The sequence below is a fragment of the Chrysemys picta genome, chromosome 5 (genome assembly GCF_011386835.1).
Source record: "Chrysemys picta bellii isolate R12L10 chromosome 5, ASM1138683v2, whole genome shotgun sequence".
NCBI lineage: Eukaryota > Metazoa > Chordata > Testudines > Emydidae > Chrysemys > Chrysemys picta.
The window spans coordinates 137,427,157-137,446,158 of record NC_088795.1 but is presented as its reverse complement, the minus strand read 5'-3'; the positions used below and the strand labels follow the sequence as shown (position 1 = coordinate 137,446,158).

Below are 19,002 nucleotides of genomic sequence, written 5' to 3'. Positions count from 1 at the left end.
TTGTTGTCAAAACTGAAATCAATATTATGAACAATCATAAACCTAGTCGCCATAACAAAACACATTTACTTAATGAAGTCTAGTGGTTAAAAATCAAGTCTAGCACAAAGCTTCTCTGTATGAAGTATTACACTATTTACTCTCCTTGCAGAAGGTGCCGAGAGAGAGAGAGAGAGAGAGAGAGAGAGTGTGTGTGTGTGTGTGTGTGTGTGTGTGTGAGAGAGAGAGAGAGAGAGAAATGTAACTATGAGAGACAAGAATGACAGGTGAATTAAAAAGTGAAAAGGGGAAGACTGCCAAAGACACAAAGAGCAATTCAGCACCCAATGCTCACCGACGGTGAGTGGGAACTGGGTGTTTGATCTTTCTGCCATTTAGAAATCCCCCCCAATGTATTTCTATTAACATTGAACATTTCATTTAAAAAGATCAGCAGCTAATTTCAGTGGGTTGTGTTACTAAAAAGACAAGATAATAAAAGAGTGACATGCTTATCTGCCTTTTAAAAGTAACAGAATCACGCTGATATAAAAATAGGTTATTACCTGACCCTGCAGGATCAGGGCCTATTTGCCAACACGTATGCACATGCTTAATTTTACTATGTAACAACTCTGCAGTAAGTGAAGAATGTGTAAGTATTATATAAACCTTAGAGCTCAGGTACTGAGGGTGAGCTCTTGCCTCTCTTGCGTCATATCAGCAAGCAAGCTGAGGTGGACTTTCTATCGGTTATGCTTTGTGGCTTTTAGTTTCCTGTTGATTATGAACACCCAGTGTTGTACTTAAAGTACTGCACAGGGTCTTTTTAGGGGGAATAAGGCAAAATGCCATATTTATTAGTAATACATGTATTTATTAACACTGTATTATATGCATATAATATATTACACTTACCCTTACATATCACACAAACACACTTTGTTTTGTTGTTACCAATTAGTTGCTTTTTTAAACAAAGGTCACACGTGGGTAAACCCACCACAAGGTTATATAAAAAGGCACAATGTAAAGTCATATAAAAATTATCAAAAATTTATCTACAACAGCACCTAGTGGATTCTTTGATACTAATGAAATACTTATTGTGTATAGGAAGGAACAATCAGTTGCACACATACAAAATGGGAAATGACTGCCTAGGAAGGAATACTGCGGAAAGGGATCCGGGGGTCATAGTGAATCACTATGTTTCACTTCTGTTTCGGTCCCCCTACTACAGAAGGGATGTGGACAAATTGGAGAGAGTCCAGCGGAGGGCAACGAAAATGATTAGGGGTCTGGAGCACATGACTTATGAGGAGAGGCTGAGGGAACTGTGATTGTTTAGTCTCCAGAAGAGAAGAATGAGGGGGGATTTGATAGCAGCCTTCAACTACCTGAAGGGGGGTTCCAAAGAGGATGGAGCTAAGCTGTTCTCAATGGTGGCAGATGACAGAACAAGAAGCAATGGTCTCAAGTTGCAGTGGGGGAGGTCTAGGCTGGATATTAGGAAACACTATTTCACTAGGAGGGTGATGAAGCACTGGAATGGGTTACCTAGGGAGGTGGTGGAATCTCTATCCTTAGAGGTTTTTAAGGCGTAGCTTGACAAAGCCTTGGCTGGGATGATTTAGTTGATGTTGGTCTTGCTTTGAGCAGGGGGTTGGACTAGATGACCTCCTGAGGTCCCTTCCAACCCTGATATTCTATGATTCTATATGAGTCAACAGTGTAACACTGTTGCAAAAAAAAGCAAACATAATTCTGGGATGTATTAGCAGGAGTATTCTAAGCAAGACATGAGAAGTAATTCTTCCGCTCTGCTCTGCACTGATTAGGCCTCAAGTGGAGTATTGTGTCCAGTTCTGGGTGCCACATTTCAGGAAAGATGTGGACAAATTGGAGAAAGTCCAGAGAAGAGCAACAAAAATGATTAAGGTTTCAGAGTCTAGAAAACATGACCTATGAGGGAAGGTGGAAAAAATTGGGTTTGTTTAGTCTGGAGAAGAGAAGACTAAGAGGGGACATGATAACAGTTTTCAAATAGATAAAAGGTTGTTAACAAGGAGGAGGGAGAAAAATGGTTCTTCTTAACCTCTGAGGATAGGACAAGAAGCAATGGGCTTAAATTGCAGCAAGGGAGGTTTAGGTTGGACATTAGGAACAACTTCCAAATTGTCAGGGTGGTTAAGCACTGGAATAAACTGCCTAGGGAGGTGGTGGAATCTCCATCATTGGGGATTTTTAAGAGCAGGTTGGACAAACACCTGTCAGGGATGGTCTAGATAATACTTAGTCCTGCCTTGAGTGCAGGGGACTGGACTAGATAACCTCTTAAGATCCCTTCCAGTCCTATGATTCTATTTCATTAGGCATAAAATTGTAATACTGTATTTAAATGCTCAACGGAAACTCAATATAATCCAAGATTCTAGAAAGGGAACAGGAATCAAACAATGCAATTAAATTACTGGCGCCTAATAAAAAAGGATACAACAGCAAACAAAATGAAACTTTAACCTATTTTTATATTTCATATTAACCCTAATGATTACAATGAAGATTTATTAGTCTTTTTGAAATGTAGATAAATTAGTATTTTACAGCCTAAAACAACATAAAGGCAGTCTGTAAAAATCTGCAGTCGTAAACAAACCAATCTCCCCCACCGAAAAGGAAAAAAAAAGGATCAAACTCAAAACAATTATTATTCTGTAAAGCAACTGAGCATATACATGGGTGTGTGGGCTATATTATCTGACTGGCAACTCAATTACTAGGGGTAATGGAGAGAGCACAGGGAAAGCTTCTTGGAAACTGAAGCAATACACAACATCCAGCCTTCTAGCCTACTCAATGGAGAGGAGATGCTGGGCATTTAAAAGTTTATTCGCAATCTCTGAAAAAGAAAAAAATCCAAGCAAACGTTGTATTCCTTCCACTGTCCAAAAATGCTACTAAATTTGTGGGGTGTAATTTAGTGCTGCAGCATTAGCCCGGTGCTTAATCTTACTCCGAGTGTTAGCAACAATAAATAGCAGAGTCCCTGGAGAATACAATGGCATGGAACAAAGTAGTGGGTGAATGAAATGTTGGAGCAACATACCGAACTCATTTGTTTTATGATCTAATTTTAATTTATTCTCTTTGCACCACTCTTGGATTATAAAATACCTTTGCTACGCCATTCCTTCCCCAAACAGAAATGGAAGCATTATAGATAACCTGCAGTGTCATGCCAGTGATTCAGCAGATAACCATCTTCCTTCTGCCAGTACTGAGCCAAACCCTTTATACTAATGAGGATGGGCTGTGCGGCTGGACGGGATATCTTTTGGGTGAGATACAGAACACATCCTGACCTGCTGTAGTCACTCAAAATTCAATGCCACGGTCACAAGAGTGAAGTTAACCCTCCTGCTCTGGTTAATTTCTAAATTAAAGTACTTACATTCTGTCTCCCTAAATGTCTACTTCAGGTTTATTTACTCATGGTATTCTTCTCTTCCTGCACTAAACTGATCAGAAAAGCTGTGTGCTGTTAAACAGCTGTCAATTTTTCACCACAGAGGTGGTTGCATTTCCGTGGTGAATTAAGAGATTTGTGAATATACAATTTGTACAATAGGTAGCCAAACTGATTGTTTTAGGATATATTTGGAAGAAAGGGGTACAATAAATGCCCTATCATGTTGCTTTGGATAACTCCAGAATAAGTGCTATGTACTGCCTACCACTGTGCACTGTTTTGCTAAGACAGGCCCGTCATTAGTAATAACAAATAGAGCATATAAAACAGAATCAAGTCTGGTGAATTTATTTTTGACAGCACCAACTCAGTCACCTGCTTTTTGAACTGTGACTCGCATGACACCTCATCTTCAGCTTGTGTTAGTGAGGGCCAAAAGCAAAAAGCAGCGTGGGGATACGACTCGTGCATCAGGCAATGGTAGCGTTCAGTTTGATGTAGGCAATGGCTCAGCCTGTAGAGAAGGACATACTATGCCCTCTATTACATCTGGCAACTGATCACTGGAGTCTGGGGAATGTGTTCTACAAATATATAGATACACTAGTGAATAAGTCAAACAGCCATTTACTGGCTATCTTGATTGTGATCTCACCAACTGTCTGCAAAGGTGGAGCTGGCATCACCATGGGCCTAGACATTACCATGGTACATCTTGGCCTGTCCCACACAGTAAGGGCGTTTGACGCACTAGTCCTATATTCATATGGGCCACACCAAAGAAGCTTCTCTTATTGCTAGCAGATAACAGGACTTCCAACTGAGCCAAGAACTATCTATAACCATATATTTGTACAGCACTCAACACAATAGGGCCCTGATTGCGAGTATGATTTCTAGGTGCTGCTGTACAAACAAACAATAAGCAGCCAATGGGGAGAGCTTGCTCAGACTTCATCATGTTATTACTTCTCTGCCACAAACAGACAGTCCAAAAATAGTCCCTGCTTTCCTCACTCCCAGCCAGTAACCAAAGCATTAACTTGCTCAGTTTCCTAATTTTCCCCTTCTTTCCCATAACAGAAATTCCAGCTACCTTCAGTCATCTCCCCTATGACAAAAGCTTCAAATGCCTCATGCAAACTCCCCCACTTCCTTCGGAGACTGGAGTCCTATGTTCTGAGATTAGGGCTGCGAATGGTAGGCCACTGAATTCTCACACTGGAGATCCAGGTCCTCTTTCAAGATCCGAGGGAGGCAGACACAGCATGGACATTGAGCAAGGCTTGCAGTTTTCCCTTTGGGTGATAATGAATTATTGTGTTTTTGTATGATTGATGGCTGCTATTTTCCTCTTAAAATAGGCCTCTCCAAACTTTGCAACACCTTTCAGTAGCAGGTTCACCCGAAACAAATCACTATGGGGACTCTGACATTGAGTATTTTGCAAAGCCTGTCATTGAAATATAAAAGCAATTCCTTTTTATTAAAAACCTAATGATACAATAAAAGTGCACATTATGCAAAACTATGCAAATTAGGCGCAGCCCTCAGACTCTTGGCACATCACTAGTGCTGCCCTTGGTGTCCAAACACTTGGATGTCCAGATTTTAAAACCACATGGGGTCTCTCAGTTAGAACAGATGGCCAGGGATTGTGGTTAATGGGATACAAAAGATTTCACCTTTAGGGCACTGGTTCAAATGCACGTTCCTATCATTGCTAGCTGATGGCCCATCAGAAATGAGTTGGTGCTGTTAGTCTACACATCACATAAGCCACGACTGGCACCCTTGTTGGCGGTTTCAAAGGCACCAAGGAGTGAATGGCAAAGAGACTTATTTCCTTCCGGTTACATCTGAGAGGTGGTCAGCGTAGGAGAAGCTTGCAGTGCTGCTGTCAATGCCATATCTGGACTTCAGTCTCCAAGACTGTCAATTTGGCACTTTTCATCAATGCTCCCTCCCCCTCCCCCCCTTTTAAGGAAAAACGTAAATGTGGCCAGAATGACGACTTTGCACAGGTGGTAAATGCCTGCACTGGCTCACCTCTGCCATTAAAGCTACTATTAATGGAAGGGTTCTGGTTTTCTTGCTGAACAACAAAATGCTAGGAGCCAAGGTAACTTGAATTTTATATCCAAGTTATGTCACATGATTGTAGTTCCTAGATCCCATAATATACACACGTCTGAGGGCTGAACTGCAGTGTCAGAAAATGATGAGGCACCTGTCATAACTATAAAGGGAAGGGTAATAGCTGTCCTGTGTACAGTACTATAAAACCCCTCCTGGCCAGAGACTCCAAAATCCTTTTCCCTGTAAAGGGTTAAGAAGCTCAGGTAACCTGGCTGGCATCTGACCTAAAGGACCAATAAGGGGACAAGATACTTTCAAATCTTGTGGGGGGGGGGGGGAAGGCTGTTGTTTGTGTTCTTTGTTTGGGAGTGTGTTCGTTCTCGGGACTGAGAGGGACCAGACATCAGGTTCTCCACATCTTTCTAAGCAAGTCTCTCCTATTTCAAACTTGTAAGTAAATAGCCAGGCAAGGCGTGTTAGTTTTCCTTTGTTTTTCTCAACTTGTAAATGTACCTTTTACTAGAGTGTTTATCTTTGTTTGCTGTACTTTGAACCTGAGATTAGAGGGGAGTCCTCTGAGCTCTTTAAATTTGATTACCCTGTAAGGTTAATTTCCATACTGATTTTACAGAGATGATTTTTACCTTTTTCTTTAATTAAAAGCCTTCTTTTTAAGAACCTGATTGATTTTTCCTTGTTTTAAGATCCAAGGGGTTTGGATCTTGATTCACCAGGAGTTGGTGGGAGGAAGGAGGGGGGATGGTTAATTTCTCCCTGTTGTAGATCCCAGGGGGGTTGGAACTGTATTCACCAGGAGTTGGTGGGAGGAAGGAGGGGGAATGGTTAATTTCTCCTTGTTTTAAGATCCAAGGGGTTTGGATTTGTATTCACCAGGGATTTGGTGAAGGTTTTTCAAGGTTTCCCAGGAATGGAATCCATTGAAATGGTGGCAGCCGAACCAGAGCTAAGCTGGTAGTTAAGCTTAGAAGTTTTCATGCAGGCCCCCACATTTGTACCCTAAAGTTCAAAGTGGGGATCCAGCCTTGACAGCACCACTGATTTTTATTGGCCAGAACAGCCATGAGTTTTGCACTGGTCAATATTAGAAAAAAGTGCCCTTTTTTATAATATTATTTTAAAATGAATGGTATCTTGTTAACTACTGAGGCTATAAAAAAAATCTATTTCAGCATTTCTTCAATAAAGCTGCTATATTGACCAGAAATGCTGTGGACACAAGCCAAGTAATTATTTTGTTTGAGTGTTGATGTGTGCGTAATATGTAGAGTGTTATAGAATTATAGAAGTTAAAAATGGTCAAAGCCTCAGTTAGATCATCTAATTAATCCACCTCCCATGGCAATATTGTTCCCACACTAGCAGTACATTTTGTAGTACTTCCTCTAGATTAGTTTTAAATGACTCAGGTGATGTGTCTACCAGCAGTTCCCTTGGGAGCCAATTTCACAGCCTAATATAGCTCACAATCAGGAATCATTATGTGATGTTTAGCCTAAAATCTTTTTATTTCATCCCATTATCTCTATTAATACAATTAACATACAACACATGCTAACAATTATGAAAACTAATGAATACAGAACAATAAATATTCTATATAATTTAAAACATTGAACAGCAATTTTATTTTTCTAGAACACATTTTAAGTATACTGGCATGTTTAATCCAGTTACTATGCAACACTGACAGGCCAAGCCAATTGCTTTTCAAACATAGTAGGACAAAATGTATTTTTAATGTTTTTATATGGCTTAGTAAATAGTCCCAAACCATCACAAGCTTTCAATTTCCAGTAAGGCTATGTGCCTCACAGAGTTCCTTAAATGGAAGCAGAACCTATGGCATTATTACTGAAATAGTTAAACAGAGTTTCAGCTATGAGTCAGATAACTTCACTGTTGTAGAATAGTGTCAGACTAAATTTCCAGAGTTTTTTTGAATGGTATGATTGAAAACTGACCAAGCATTCATAAAATAAAACGTAAGCAATTTTCCATAAAAAGACAGTATAAATGAAGTTCTAAAAAAAAATCACATCCCCAGAGTATTTCATGTGCTTTCTCATATGGAGACGAATTAACTTCTTGTAATTATTTGAAGTGCCCAATTCTAGATTAAAAATTCATATTCATCTTTGAAACCTTGGCCCTGATATTTAACTAGAAGCTGGCCCACAGTAAATTGGTCTTTTTCCTTGAATTGTTCAGCCCATTTCAATACTGGGTTTATGTCTGGAGTTTAAGAACATAATTTTTAAAAGAGGTGCTCAAGCCTTCAGACTAGTCCTAGCATAGTCAACATTTGGGCATGAGCACACTGATTCATCAATATCTTGTATCAGAAATGCAAACGGCCACAAATGAACAGCAGAAAGATCAATGGGGAGTTATACCCAGCTACATTTAATAAACAACCACCCCACTTTTAATGCAGGAAGTGTCAATCCAGCAAGCATTCGATGCAAGGTCTACGTGAAGGGAAAGATTAGTAACAGGAGAACTTGCAATGTTCCCAGGTAATGTTAAATTACAAAACCTCTGGCCCCATAACGTTCTCACAAATAAGGTAATAATCGCATTTATCTTGAAATTCTCCACTGCTGCCCTAGGGGTAGCGGAAGACAAGGCCACAGCATACAATATGGCCAATATGCATATGGCAAATGTTGAAAGTTCACCTTGATTTCACATGTACCAGAGGGTAGTTATGCTGTTAATTTCAATAGTAGGTTGCTTTTTACACTAAAAGGTGCACATAAAAAGGATGAAACAGCAGTCAGATTATCTCAGACACAAGGCACTTAAAACAACTTCTGTGCACAAAGGAATGCAAATAGGTCCTCTCCAATAGTTTTCAGAAGCTGTTGGTGTTGTTAGTGTTTCAATCAGAAAATGTACTCATTTCTGCCAAAGGGAAAGAAGAGTTTAAAAAGACCCTATACTCAAAGCTTCACAGAGTTTGCTTTCTCTCCAGCCATTTCCCTCTCATCAGCTAAAATCAGAGTAAAAGCATTTCCAACTGGTCAGTTTTACTGAAAATATTATCAGCTTTTCAGTTTTATTTATAAATACTTAGCTCATACATTTACAAAATGTGGACAGTTAAAACTTGCCATCATTCCATTTACTGACCAATATGTATACCCAGGGGGCAGGAGAACCAACCTTTGCAGACACACGGTCAGGACAAACAACAGATCACAGAGCATCACCACCAAATGTGTACTGCATAACAATGCAAAAGCTTTCTCGAAGCAGCAAATTATGTAAAATGAAACCCACACTGACATTAGCTGGAAATAATTCATTAAGTGAAGGGTTTAGCATCTTTTGTTGTTTTCACAGTACAGAGCGTTATTAGAGTATATTAAATTCTAGTAGAGCTAATCAGTTTTACACACCTCACTTGTCCACACGATCTCTAGGTTCTTACCACTAGCAACTACACATTACCTTGACAGGTGTTCAATGGGTAGCACACACTTCTATAAATTAGAAAGCAGGAGAACATAGGCAGAGTCAACAACAAATATAATTTAAAAGGCCAAAATGGATAAATCTCACTTTGTTCTTATGTTCCTCTATACTGCAACACAACAGTAGCTATCCTGACATCCGTTCACCTACGTGGATCACATTTGCTGAACGGACATTCTGGTTCCACTGTTGGTGCGTATTTTCAAACGCAAACAGCGTAGTTACACACTGATGTGCAATCTGAGTGTTTTAGTATTAACGAATCAGCAATTAATCTTTTAAAAGGCAAATGATACCCTCTCAGAAGAATGGAACAAGTAATAAATTAGAACTAAAAACCTGTTATAGCAGCCCTTCTGACTGAAATGCAGTGGCCTGTGGTATGTGAGAGGTCAGACTAGAGCAGGGGTGGCCAACCTGTGGCTCCGGAGCCACACGCGGCTCTTCAGAAGTTAATATGCGGCTCCTTGTCTAGGCACCGACTCCGGGGCTGGAGCTACAGGTGCCAACTTTCCAATGTGCCAGGAGGTGCTCATTGCTCAACCCCTGGCTCTGCCACAGGCCCTGCCCCCACTCCACCCCTTCCCACCCCCTCCCCTGAGCCTGCCATGCCCTGGCTCCTCCCCCTCAGAGCCTCTTGCACGCCACAAAACAGCTGATTGGGAGGTGCGGGGAGGGAGAGGGAGGTGCTGATTGGTGGGGCTGCCGGTGGGCGGGAAGTGCTGGGAGCGGTGCGGGGGGGGGGGGGAGCGGGGAGCTGCTGATATATTATTGTGGCTCTTTGGCAATGTACATTGGTAAATTCTGCCTCCTTCTCAGGATCAGGTTGGCCACCCCTGGACTAGAGCATAACAGTCCCCCCTGTGGCTTTGAAACCTACAAATGAATCATCTAAGTCACAGGAACATAGGCACTGCCATGATAGATCAAAATCAATGGTTCAATTAGTCCAGTACCCTGTCTTTGAAATTGGACAGCACCACAGCTGCTTAAAACAAAGGTTCAAGAACCATTATGCTAGGAAGTTATGGGATAACCTGCCTCTAGGTAAGCTTTAAGACAGGATACTTCTTTACAGTACATATAAAAACTGGACTGGATCATTACAAAATGTCCCAAGTGATGGAAGCCCCATTACTTCCCTGAAGTGACTATTCTGCAGAGCTATAGCTCTCACTAACATTTTTTTCTGATATTCAGTTTAAATTTTCCTCTCAATTGCATCCCATTCCTCTACACAATATCCCTTTGTTGCAGCTTAATTCATTCCTCTCCTCACTGCCCCTTTAAATAGATATAGACAGTTGTGCCCCTCTCAAACATTGCTTAGTCAAACTATACAGTATATACTTGGCTTTTAATCCTTTTAGAAGTCAGGCCAAGCTCTCTGAGAAGTTGGGTTGCTCTCCTCTGAGCTCCTCCAATTGAATCAATTTTTATAAGAACATAAGATCGGCCATACCGAGTAAAATCAAAGGTTCATCTAGCCAGGATCCTGTCTTCTGACAGTGGCCAATGCCAGGTGCCCCAGGGGGAATGAACAGAACAGATTATCATCAAGTGATCCATCCCCTGTCGCCCATTCCCAGCTTCTGGCAAACAGAGGCTAGGGACACCATCCCTGTGCATCCTGTCTAATAGCCATTGATGGACTTATCCTCCATGAACTTATCTAGCTCTTTTTTGAACCCTGATATAATACAGAAGTGCTCAGAACGGAATACAACAATCCAGGTGCAGTTACAGCAAGGCTTTAGAAGTGATGTCTATGTGCAATTCAAATTATTCCCCCCACCCCTCCCCCCAAATGCAATAGCTTACAGTTTTCCAAGTCTGCACCTCATTTTCTTTTGGTTCAAATGTCTAACCGTTCTAGCTATTTCCTGGCCTTGCTGATATTCACAACTCCTCCCAAGTTACTGTGAATGTCCTGAGTGTGCTGTTTACCACCTTCTAGATAACTAATGAAGATGGTAAGAGTGGACAGAGCACAGGTCCCAGTGATACTCCACACCCATCTGAACATACTACTGTTTAACTCTACCTTTTAATAGCTGGGGCCTTCAGACAGTTTTTGATCCCGTTGACAGCATTTCTACCCAGGCCAGTATGAATTGTTGATTATTAGACTGACACAGGCTACACTTGTGCCACATTTCTGCTCTTTCTAAAGTAGAAATCAAGCTTGGTGTCTTGATGCCTGATAAAGGGACAATTAAGAATTTGCAGTGAAACTAACTTTGGCCCTATGAAAACTAATGTGGAATTAAATGCACGTCCATACCTCAAAGACATTAACATTCCAAACAAGCTGCAGACTGTTTTCTTGACAAAAGCCACCATTATTTAGCCATTTAGACTACTTGTAGACATGAATAGCCTCCAGTTCGCCAATGAAAGGATAACCATCTATCAGTGCTGGATTCTAAGTGTGGATAACAGAACACAATACAGTGAAATCTGCACTAATGGCCATCTCTAGTTGACAATCCTGTCTTATGAGACTGCTTTACAATCTCCCTCAAGGTTTCCAGCACAATTTTGTTTGACCTATTATGAAAGACAAACTTTACTAGGTATCTGTTTGTTGATCCCTGGGGTAGCTGCTTAGGACGACTTTCACAGTATATATCTTTACCTCTGCTGAGAATGTAAGTACTAGTTGAATGCTCTTCCCTACTTTAAGATACTTAAAGATCATCTATGCCAACACGCTAAAATACTCTCTAACTTCTGTTTGAAAAGCTGATTTTTAAGTCTATTTCCGACTGACTGCAAGAATCTTCTTAGAGTCGTTCAAAGAAAAATATCTAAACAATAGCCTGACTCCAAGTAACTCAGTTTAAAACATTTGCACAGGTTCTAGATGACCAAGGGTCTTAAATAGTCTTATAAAAGTTGTAATGTTCAGCGCGTCAGGAAGTTCAAACAGCTGCAGCCAAGGGCCAATAGATTTTGTAATGGCCAACCAAATTTAAGAGCAGATTTGTGCTCTACTGGGTATCTGAATGGAAAAACTCCCAAAGGAGCTAGTTATCTGTTGCTTAGCTGCACACTAATAAAATTGTTTCCCTGCAGGTAAATGACTTTCTATTACCATGATGTGCCCTAGGAAAAATACTAATTGAAAACACTGTTCTAATATGTCCAGCTGGAAAATATTAGCTTAGGATGGAACTAGCTTGACGCTCAGCTGCCAGCTGGCCATGCACAATGGAAAAGGAAAGAGGCCACATTCCCCATTTTTCAAGTCTCTTTTGTACCCCAAATAAAGTAGTTATTAACCAAAAACCTCTGATTCATGTGAAAAAAAAGCCAGGGGTTTGTGATTAGCACTAAGAAATCTGTAGTTCTGGTGCCAAATGCGTACAGGGGAGGGTAAGCCAAAGACAGGATCAACAACGGTGGCACACTGAATGGTAGAGTGACTGGATAACCACTTACGGTTCAATAACGTACCCAACACTTCTGTTTTCAATCTCCCTGCTCTGGCAATAGGAAACAGAAGGCAAAATATGCAGTTCCATAGTTGCGCATCTGCCCACTCCACATCAACTCGGATTCCTGCAATTCCCTTCAGCTAAGAGGATTTCCTACCAAAGAGCAAGGGGAGTGTGGACTAAGATGGTGGCTTCTCCTTTGCAAATTATTTGGGGAATTCCAGTGTAAGTGGAAAAGGACTGGGAGAAAAACTGAAATTGACCAAAGGGACATGTAGACGACATATTCAAAACTGAATATACTACACTTAGGTGTAGTTTCCATTACTTTCATTGGAGTATTAGTCAACAATCTAGACCATCTCTCTGGGAATATTTTCTGCAATACTCAGAGCCTACATTTTTGCTTTGCAGCCTTTTAATTTCTCCCCCAAACCATCCCACCTGCACTGGAATGCTTCAGAAAGTTTGTACACATTAGCCTCAATTCCCTGTCTCTGGTCCTATTGTCAAATTCAGCAAGCTACAGAAATGATTGGAATTCTTAACTATCCTTTTACTCTTGAAAAGCTGGACTTCACATCCAATTCCTGGGCCATGTAAGAATGTCAGAGCCTGCCAGGTCTGACAAATCAGATAAGAAAAGATGGCAGGCAGACAGCAGGCATCACGTAGAAGTGAGAAAGGAAATGAATGAGGTCCTGTATGTGTTGCTATTTATGGAGCCCTTCACAACAGAGGGGCAGCCCTGTTTAACGTAGTTCTAATCAAAAAGAAAAAACAAAAGGAAAAGATAAAGAGAACAGAAAAAAGTCCAAAGGAAAAAAATTAGTTCAGAAAGCTAAACAGGAGAGGAGAGGAGGAAATGAACAGATATTGAAACATCCAAAGTGAAAACAAAAAGTGAACAGAAGATAACTGCAAACAAACTTGTCATGAAGTCAGAAAAGTTTAGGACAGCTCTACAATGTTTGGTTCTGGGCTAATACTGCAGGAGTGGTGTTTTCAGTTAGCTTATTTCTAGAAAAATTAGTTTAAGTAATGGAAAGAGGGGAAGGGGAAGTGCCTGCAGGAAGACTGGTTTCATATAGCATCTAACTCATTGCCACTTCTTTTTGCCATTCTAATAGCAAACGTAAAGCTGCTTTTTTTCATGGTAAATGTCATTTTAGTTTAGATGATAGATCCTGTGAAAAGTCAGAGCAGAACTTTAATAATTCATGCTAGTCTGAACTTCTTAACCCTGATCTGAATTTAACAAAGACTGTCTGTTTTCATACTAATGATAAATGTATGCATGGTTTTTACAGTATTATTTTTGTTTTAAAGAAAGCTGGCTTTTCTGTAAACCCTATCAGTTTACTTCTCCAGACTAAAAAGATTAAGAGGGAAACATACAAACAAGTGAGTTGCACATACAGTGTAAAACAGCAGGTGAAAAAGAAGGCCCCTGTAATATATTTTTATAGTACACCTATGTGAACTAAGCCAATATGTCAACATCTCTGTCAAGTAATACAGCTGTTGCATTTCCCCTAAAAAACAATGATGTTCACAGTAGTGCTGGACTGAGTTTGCAGAAACTGAAGTCAACTAATTTAGTCACCAAACAGGCATAGTGCAGGCAAGTTTTCGTGCAGTGGCCCACCAATATGCTTTGATCTTGATTTGGAGGGACCTTTTTTCAGGGAGAGAAGAATGTCCATAACCATTCATTGGAGCCTCTGCTGAGATAACAAAATTGCCAATTTTTATGATCACGTGTGAGATATGGACAACTGGTTCCATAAAAGACTTCCTGTAACCACCTACTTCAGACTCTAAAAATGGAAAAGACCTAATAGGGCATCCAGGATATTAAAGAATCATAGAAATGAAGGTCTAGGAGGGACCTCAATAGGTCATCTAGTCCAGTCCCCTGCACTGAGGCACGATGAAGCATTATCTAGACCATCCTTGACAGGTGTTTGTCTACCCTGCTCTTAAAAACCTCCAATGATTGAGACTCCACACCTCCCTAGAAAATCTGTTCCCACGCTTAACTACCCTGACAATTAGGAAGTTTTTCCTAACATCTAACCTAAATTTCTCTTGCTGAAGTTTAAGCCCATTACTTCTTGTCCTGTCCTCAGTGGAGAAGGAGAACAATTTATCATTCTCGTGTTGATAACAACCTTTTACGTACTTGAAGACTGTTATCACATCCCTCCTCAGTCTTCTCCAGACTACCCCCCACCCTTTTCCCCCCCAGTCTTTCCTCATATAGGTCATGTTTTCCAGACTTTTAATAATTTTTGTTGCTTTCTTCTGGACTGTCTCTAATTTGTCCACATCTTTCCAGAAGTATGGTGGCCAGAACTGGATGCAATACTCCAATTGAAGCCTTATCACTACTGAGTAGAGTGGAAGAATAACGTCTCATGTCTGGCTTACAAGATCCCTGCTAATACATTGCAGAATGATGCTTGCTTTATTTGCAATAGTATTACATTATTGACTCTCATTTAGTTTGTCATCTTCTATAACCTACAGATCCATTCCGGCAGTACTCCTTCCTAGGCAGTTATTTCCCATTTTGTATTTGTGCAATGTATTATTCCTTCCTAGGTGTAGTACTTTGCATTTGTCATTATTGATTTTCATCCTATTTATTTCAGACCATTTCTGCAGTTTGTGAAGGTCATTTTGAATTCTAATCCCGTTATCAAAAGGACTTGCAACCCCTACCAGCATGGTGTTGTCTGCACACTTTATGAATGGACTCTCTATCCCATTATCCAAATCTTTTATGAAGATATTGAATAGAACTGGATCCAGGCAGACCCCTACGGGACCCACTTGATAGGTCCTTCCAGATTGATTGTGAAACAGTGATAACTACTCTGAATTTGCTTTTCCAACCAGTGTGCACCCACTTTAGAATACATTTATCCAGGCTATATTTCTCTACTTTATGAGGTCATGTGAGAGAGCATTAAAAGCCTTACTATAGTCAAGATATATCACATCTACTGCCTCCCCCACATCCACTAGGCTTGTTACCATGTAAAGAAGGTTATTCGGATGGTTTGATATGATTTGTCCTTGATTTATCACCTTATTTTCCTCTAGGTGCTTACAAATTGATTGTTTGATTATTTGCTCTATTATCTTTCTGGGTACCAAAATTAAACTGACTGGTCTATAATTATGGCTCTGTGTCCATCATGGAAGTCATGGATTCCATGACTTCTGCGACCTCTGCAACAGTGAGTGTGGCTGACTCCAGGGCCGCCAAAGCATCTGGCTCCAGGGCTAGCTGCCCAGGTGGCCCTGGGGACAGCCACACCAGCCACTACTTGGGTGCCCCCCACGAGTGGCCGTGGTCCATGTCCGTGTCCTCCCCCGCCGCCCCTGAATGACCCCCCAGACATGCCCCGCCCCCAAGATTTAGTCACAGGTATTTTTAGTATAAGTCATAGATATGGTCACGGGCCGCGAATTTTTGTTTATTGCCCGTGATCTGTCCATGACTTATACTAAAAATATCCGTGACAAAATTGTAGCCTTATCTAGAATTCCCTCGGTTGTCCTTATTCTCCTTTTTATAGAGAGGGTCTATATTTGCCCTTTTTCAGTTTTCTGGAATCTCTCCTGTCCTCCACGAGTTCTCAAAGATAATCACTAATGGCTCATATCTCCTCACACAGTTCCTTTAGTATTCTAAAATATAGTTCAACAGACTCTGTCGACTTGAAGACACCTAATCTTTCTAAGTAATTCTTAACTTGTATCAAACTTTTTCAGTGTGTGGATCACATCTTAACAAAAAGATTGTCTTTTGGTTCATCTCTCTGTCAATTCTAACTCAGAGGCATTTATTTAACACCCTTTTAGAAATTACAGAAACTACCTACCAGTTGGACGTACCGAGGGCTTACTGTTCAAAAGAACTGAGCACTCACAACTCAAATTAAAGTACATGGGAACAGCTGATGTTCCAAAAATTCAGGCCCCGTAAGTATCTCAACCGAGTTGCCCAATCATCGAAACGCTTAAAATTAGTGGATACTCTTGCGAGTTTTGGCCTTACGTTCTCTATTGCTCAGTTCCCTATTTGCAAAATAGGGACAATACCTCCCTGCCGGAGACAGAGGTTATGATAAATTGATGAAGCACTCAGATGCTGTGGTAATGCAAACCCGAGAAAACTCTGAACAAAATTAATTCTAAATTCAATGCAACGTTTGGACAGTATATAGCAAATACGGTAGGGGGTGCACATTGAACAGTGAGGCTAAAAAGCAATGCTGAACTGCTGCCTCACTTATGGAGAGCTGTCCATCCTGTGCCCTGAATGAGGCAGAAATCCTACGGAAAAAATAGTATGAACATGTAATTAAAGACTACCAATTCATATGCATTAGGTGCAGAACTAAAGTCACATGGGCATCCTAATTCTGGCATTTCCTGGCACCTGAATTCTGGACTTTGCAACTTTAACATTCTTTTATCAATATTTTTGTTATATTTTATATACATACATAAACACACCCCACATATATTCTAAATATAGAATAAATATAAAATTCGGGGGGAGGGATAGCTCAGTGGTTTGAGCATTGGCCTGCTAAACCCAGGGTTGTGAGTTCAATCCTTGAGGGGGCCACTTAGGGATCTGGGGCAAAAATCAGTACTTGGTCCTGCTAGTGAAGGCAGGGGGCTGGACTCGATGACCTTTCAAGGTCCCTTCCAGTTCTAGGAGATAAGATATCTCCATTAATTTATTTATTTATTTAAATGGAGGGAATATTTTTTTCATCATCATGGTAAGGGCAGGCAAGAAGATTTTGTGCCGAGGCTCTTAAGTGAGAGTGCCATAAACTTACAGACTAAGTATGTGTACAGTAGATAGACAAATTGTACTCAGGAGAGCTTTGCTTTGCTTTCTAGTGTACAGGTCTTATATCAGAAATTTACCACAGCCATGATCTCTCTCAAATGCTTCATCTTCACTTTTAACTCTGCAGTTTCCTACAATTACAACATACTGCATCTAAAAGTATTCCAGAGTAGGGGGGAGACACTTTGTAATTCTCTCCTCCCTCCTACTTTGTATGCATCACATTTTGCTGTGAACATTTATTTGCATCAAAAAATACATTTATATCTTCACAGAATTCAAAGACAATTACTCTTCTGTTCCTTTTGAGAGACCTCACAAAAACTGTTTCTATTTGCAGCACCTACAGCTATTTCCAGCCAACTGTTCTGCTGTATTAAGCTGTATCCTTCTTCATTACAAGCATAAAAACTAAAAATTGGTGTAACTTTTATTAAAATCAGTGTAGTCCAAAATATGTAAATGCATAACCTGAAGGCACAACATTAAGTCAAAACAGGATGATGGCTTTCAAGTGCTTATAGTTCCTTACAGGTTGCCAATGAGCAGCAGATTCCCATTTCTGCTTTATCCACAGTTGAGAACAAACATCCATGAAGATTAATTACAGGTAGGACTGTCCAAACAGCATGAACTCTCACCTTTATGCTTCCTCCAATGAGATCAGGCGGCTCTTCATCTGTTTCTAAGGCAACGTTGATGGAGGCAAAGGGACGGCTCGCCATCTGTTGCATCTCACGGAGTAGTTGCTAGTGAATAAACACAGAGGTATTAATACACTGTTCCAACATAAAGAATACAAAAATGTTCAACAGATTTTACTGAATATGGAAAGATATGGACTCCAGCATGCAAACGCTTCAAAACAAATTCCTGATGCTTTCACTGGGCATAAAGATGACACAAGGGAACCTGATGAGAACAATTTCTAAATAAAACCAATTGTATAAATATAAACCGGTGTAAGTCACTCCAATGTGAAAATTTTGTATGTCTACACAAATCAGACAGCTGCCATTATGCTTATCATATTGGTATACCACAAATTAATATTAAACATCCCTGTGTATTATTCTCAACACTCCAAATGCATCTGTGAACAGCAAGCATGGCTTGCAGGAATATGTTTTATTAAAATACAGTACACGTTCCTGAATAAATCTTTAGAAGCTCCTAAAACACAAGAGGCATCTTTTATTGTTCTCTTTACAAGTTGAGTTTTAGTGTTATGGTTCTCTCTCAAACATACAATGGCAGTCTCTACATGGCAGACTACAGTTCCAATTTTAGTTTAGCAGTAGTAGGAAAAGATATCCTTTTTAGCTCCTGTGGTTAAAAGTCCCTTGCTCTAAATGCAAATCAAGTCATTGGTAATGAGACATAGGTGTCAAACATCAATTCCAGCAGGAATGGGAATGATGTGGCACCCTGCCCGTAAATAATCAAATAGCATCAGCCACTTAAAGATCAGCATACTAATGAAATTCTTTTGATTTATATACTGTACTGTATTTAGTATTACACTTTTGTATTACTATTACCTGTCAATCACCTTACTAAAACTACTACTTCTGATCCCAAAGCAACTTTGCAGACATATGGAACAGTACTGTATCACCATTCATTCCTGTCCATGGCTTGGTCATGTCCCT

The 19,002-nt window shown here is 40.3% G+C and overlaps 1 protein-coding gene across 1 annotated transcript in view; it reads right to left on the bottom strand.

Annotated features, from left to right (window-relative positions):
- The window catches only part of ATRN (attractin), a 256,101-nt gene that overhangs the window by 7,100 nt on the left and 229,999 nt on the right, over positions 1–19,002 (bottom strand). Inside the window, exon 27 of the mRNA XM_008169620.4 lies at positions 17,992–18,099. Within this exon, the coding sequence (XP_008167842.3) occupies positions 17,992–18,099 (108 nt within the window). The remainder of the gene's footprint in view (positions 1–17,991; positions 18,100–19,002) is intronic.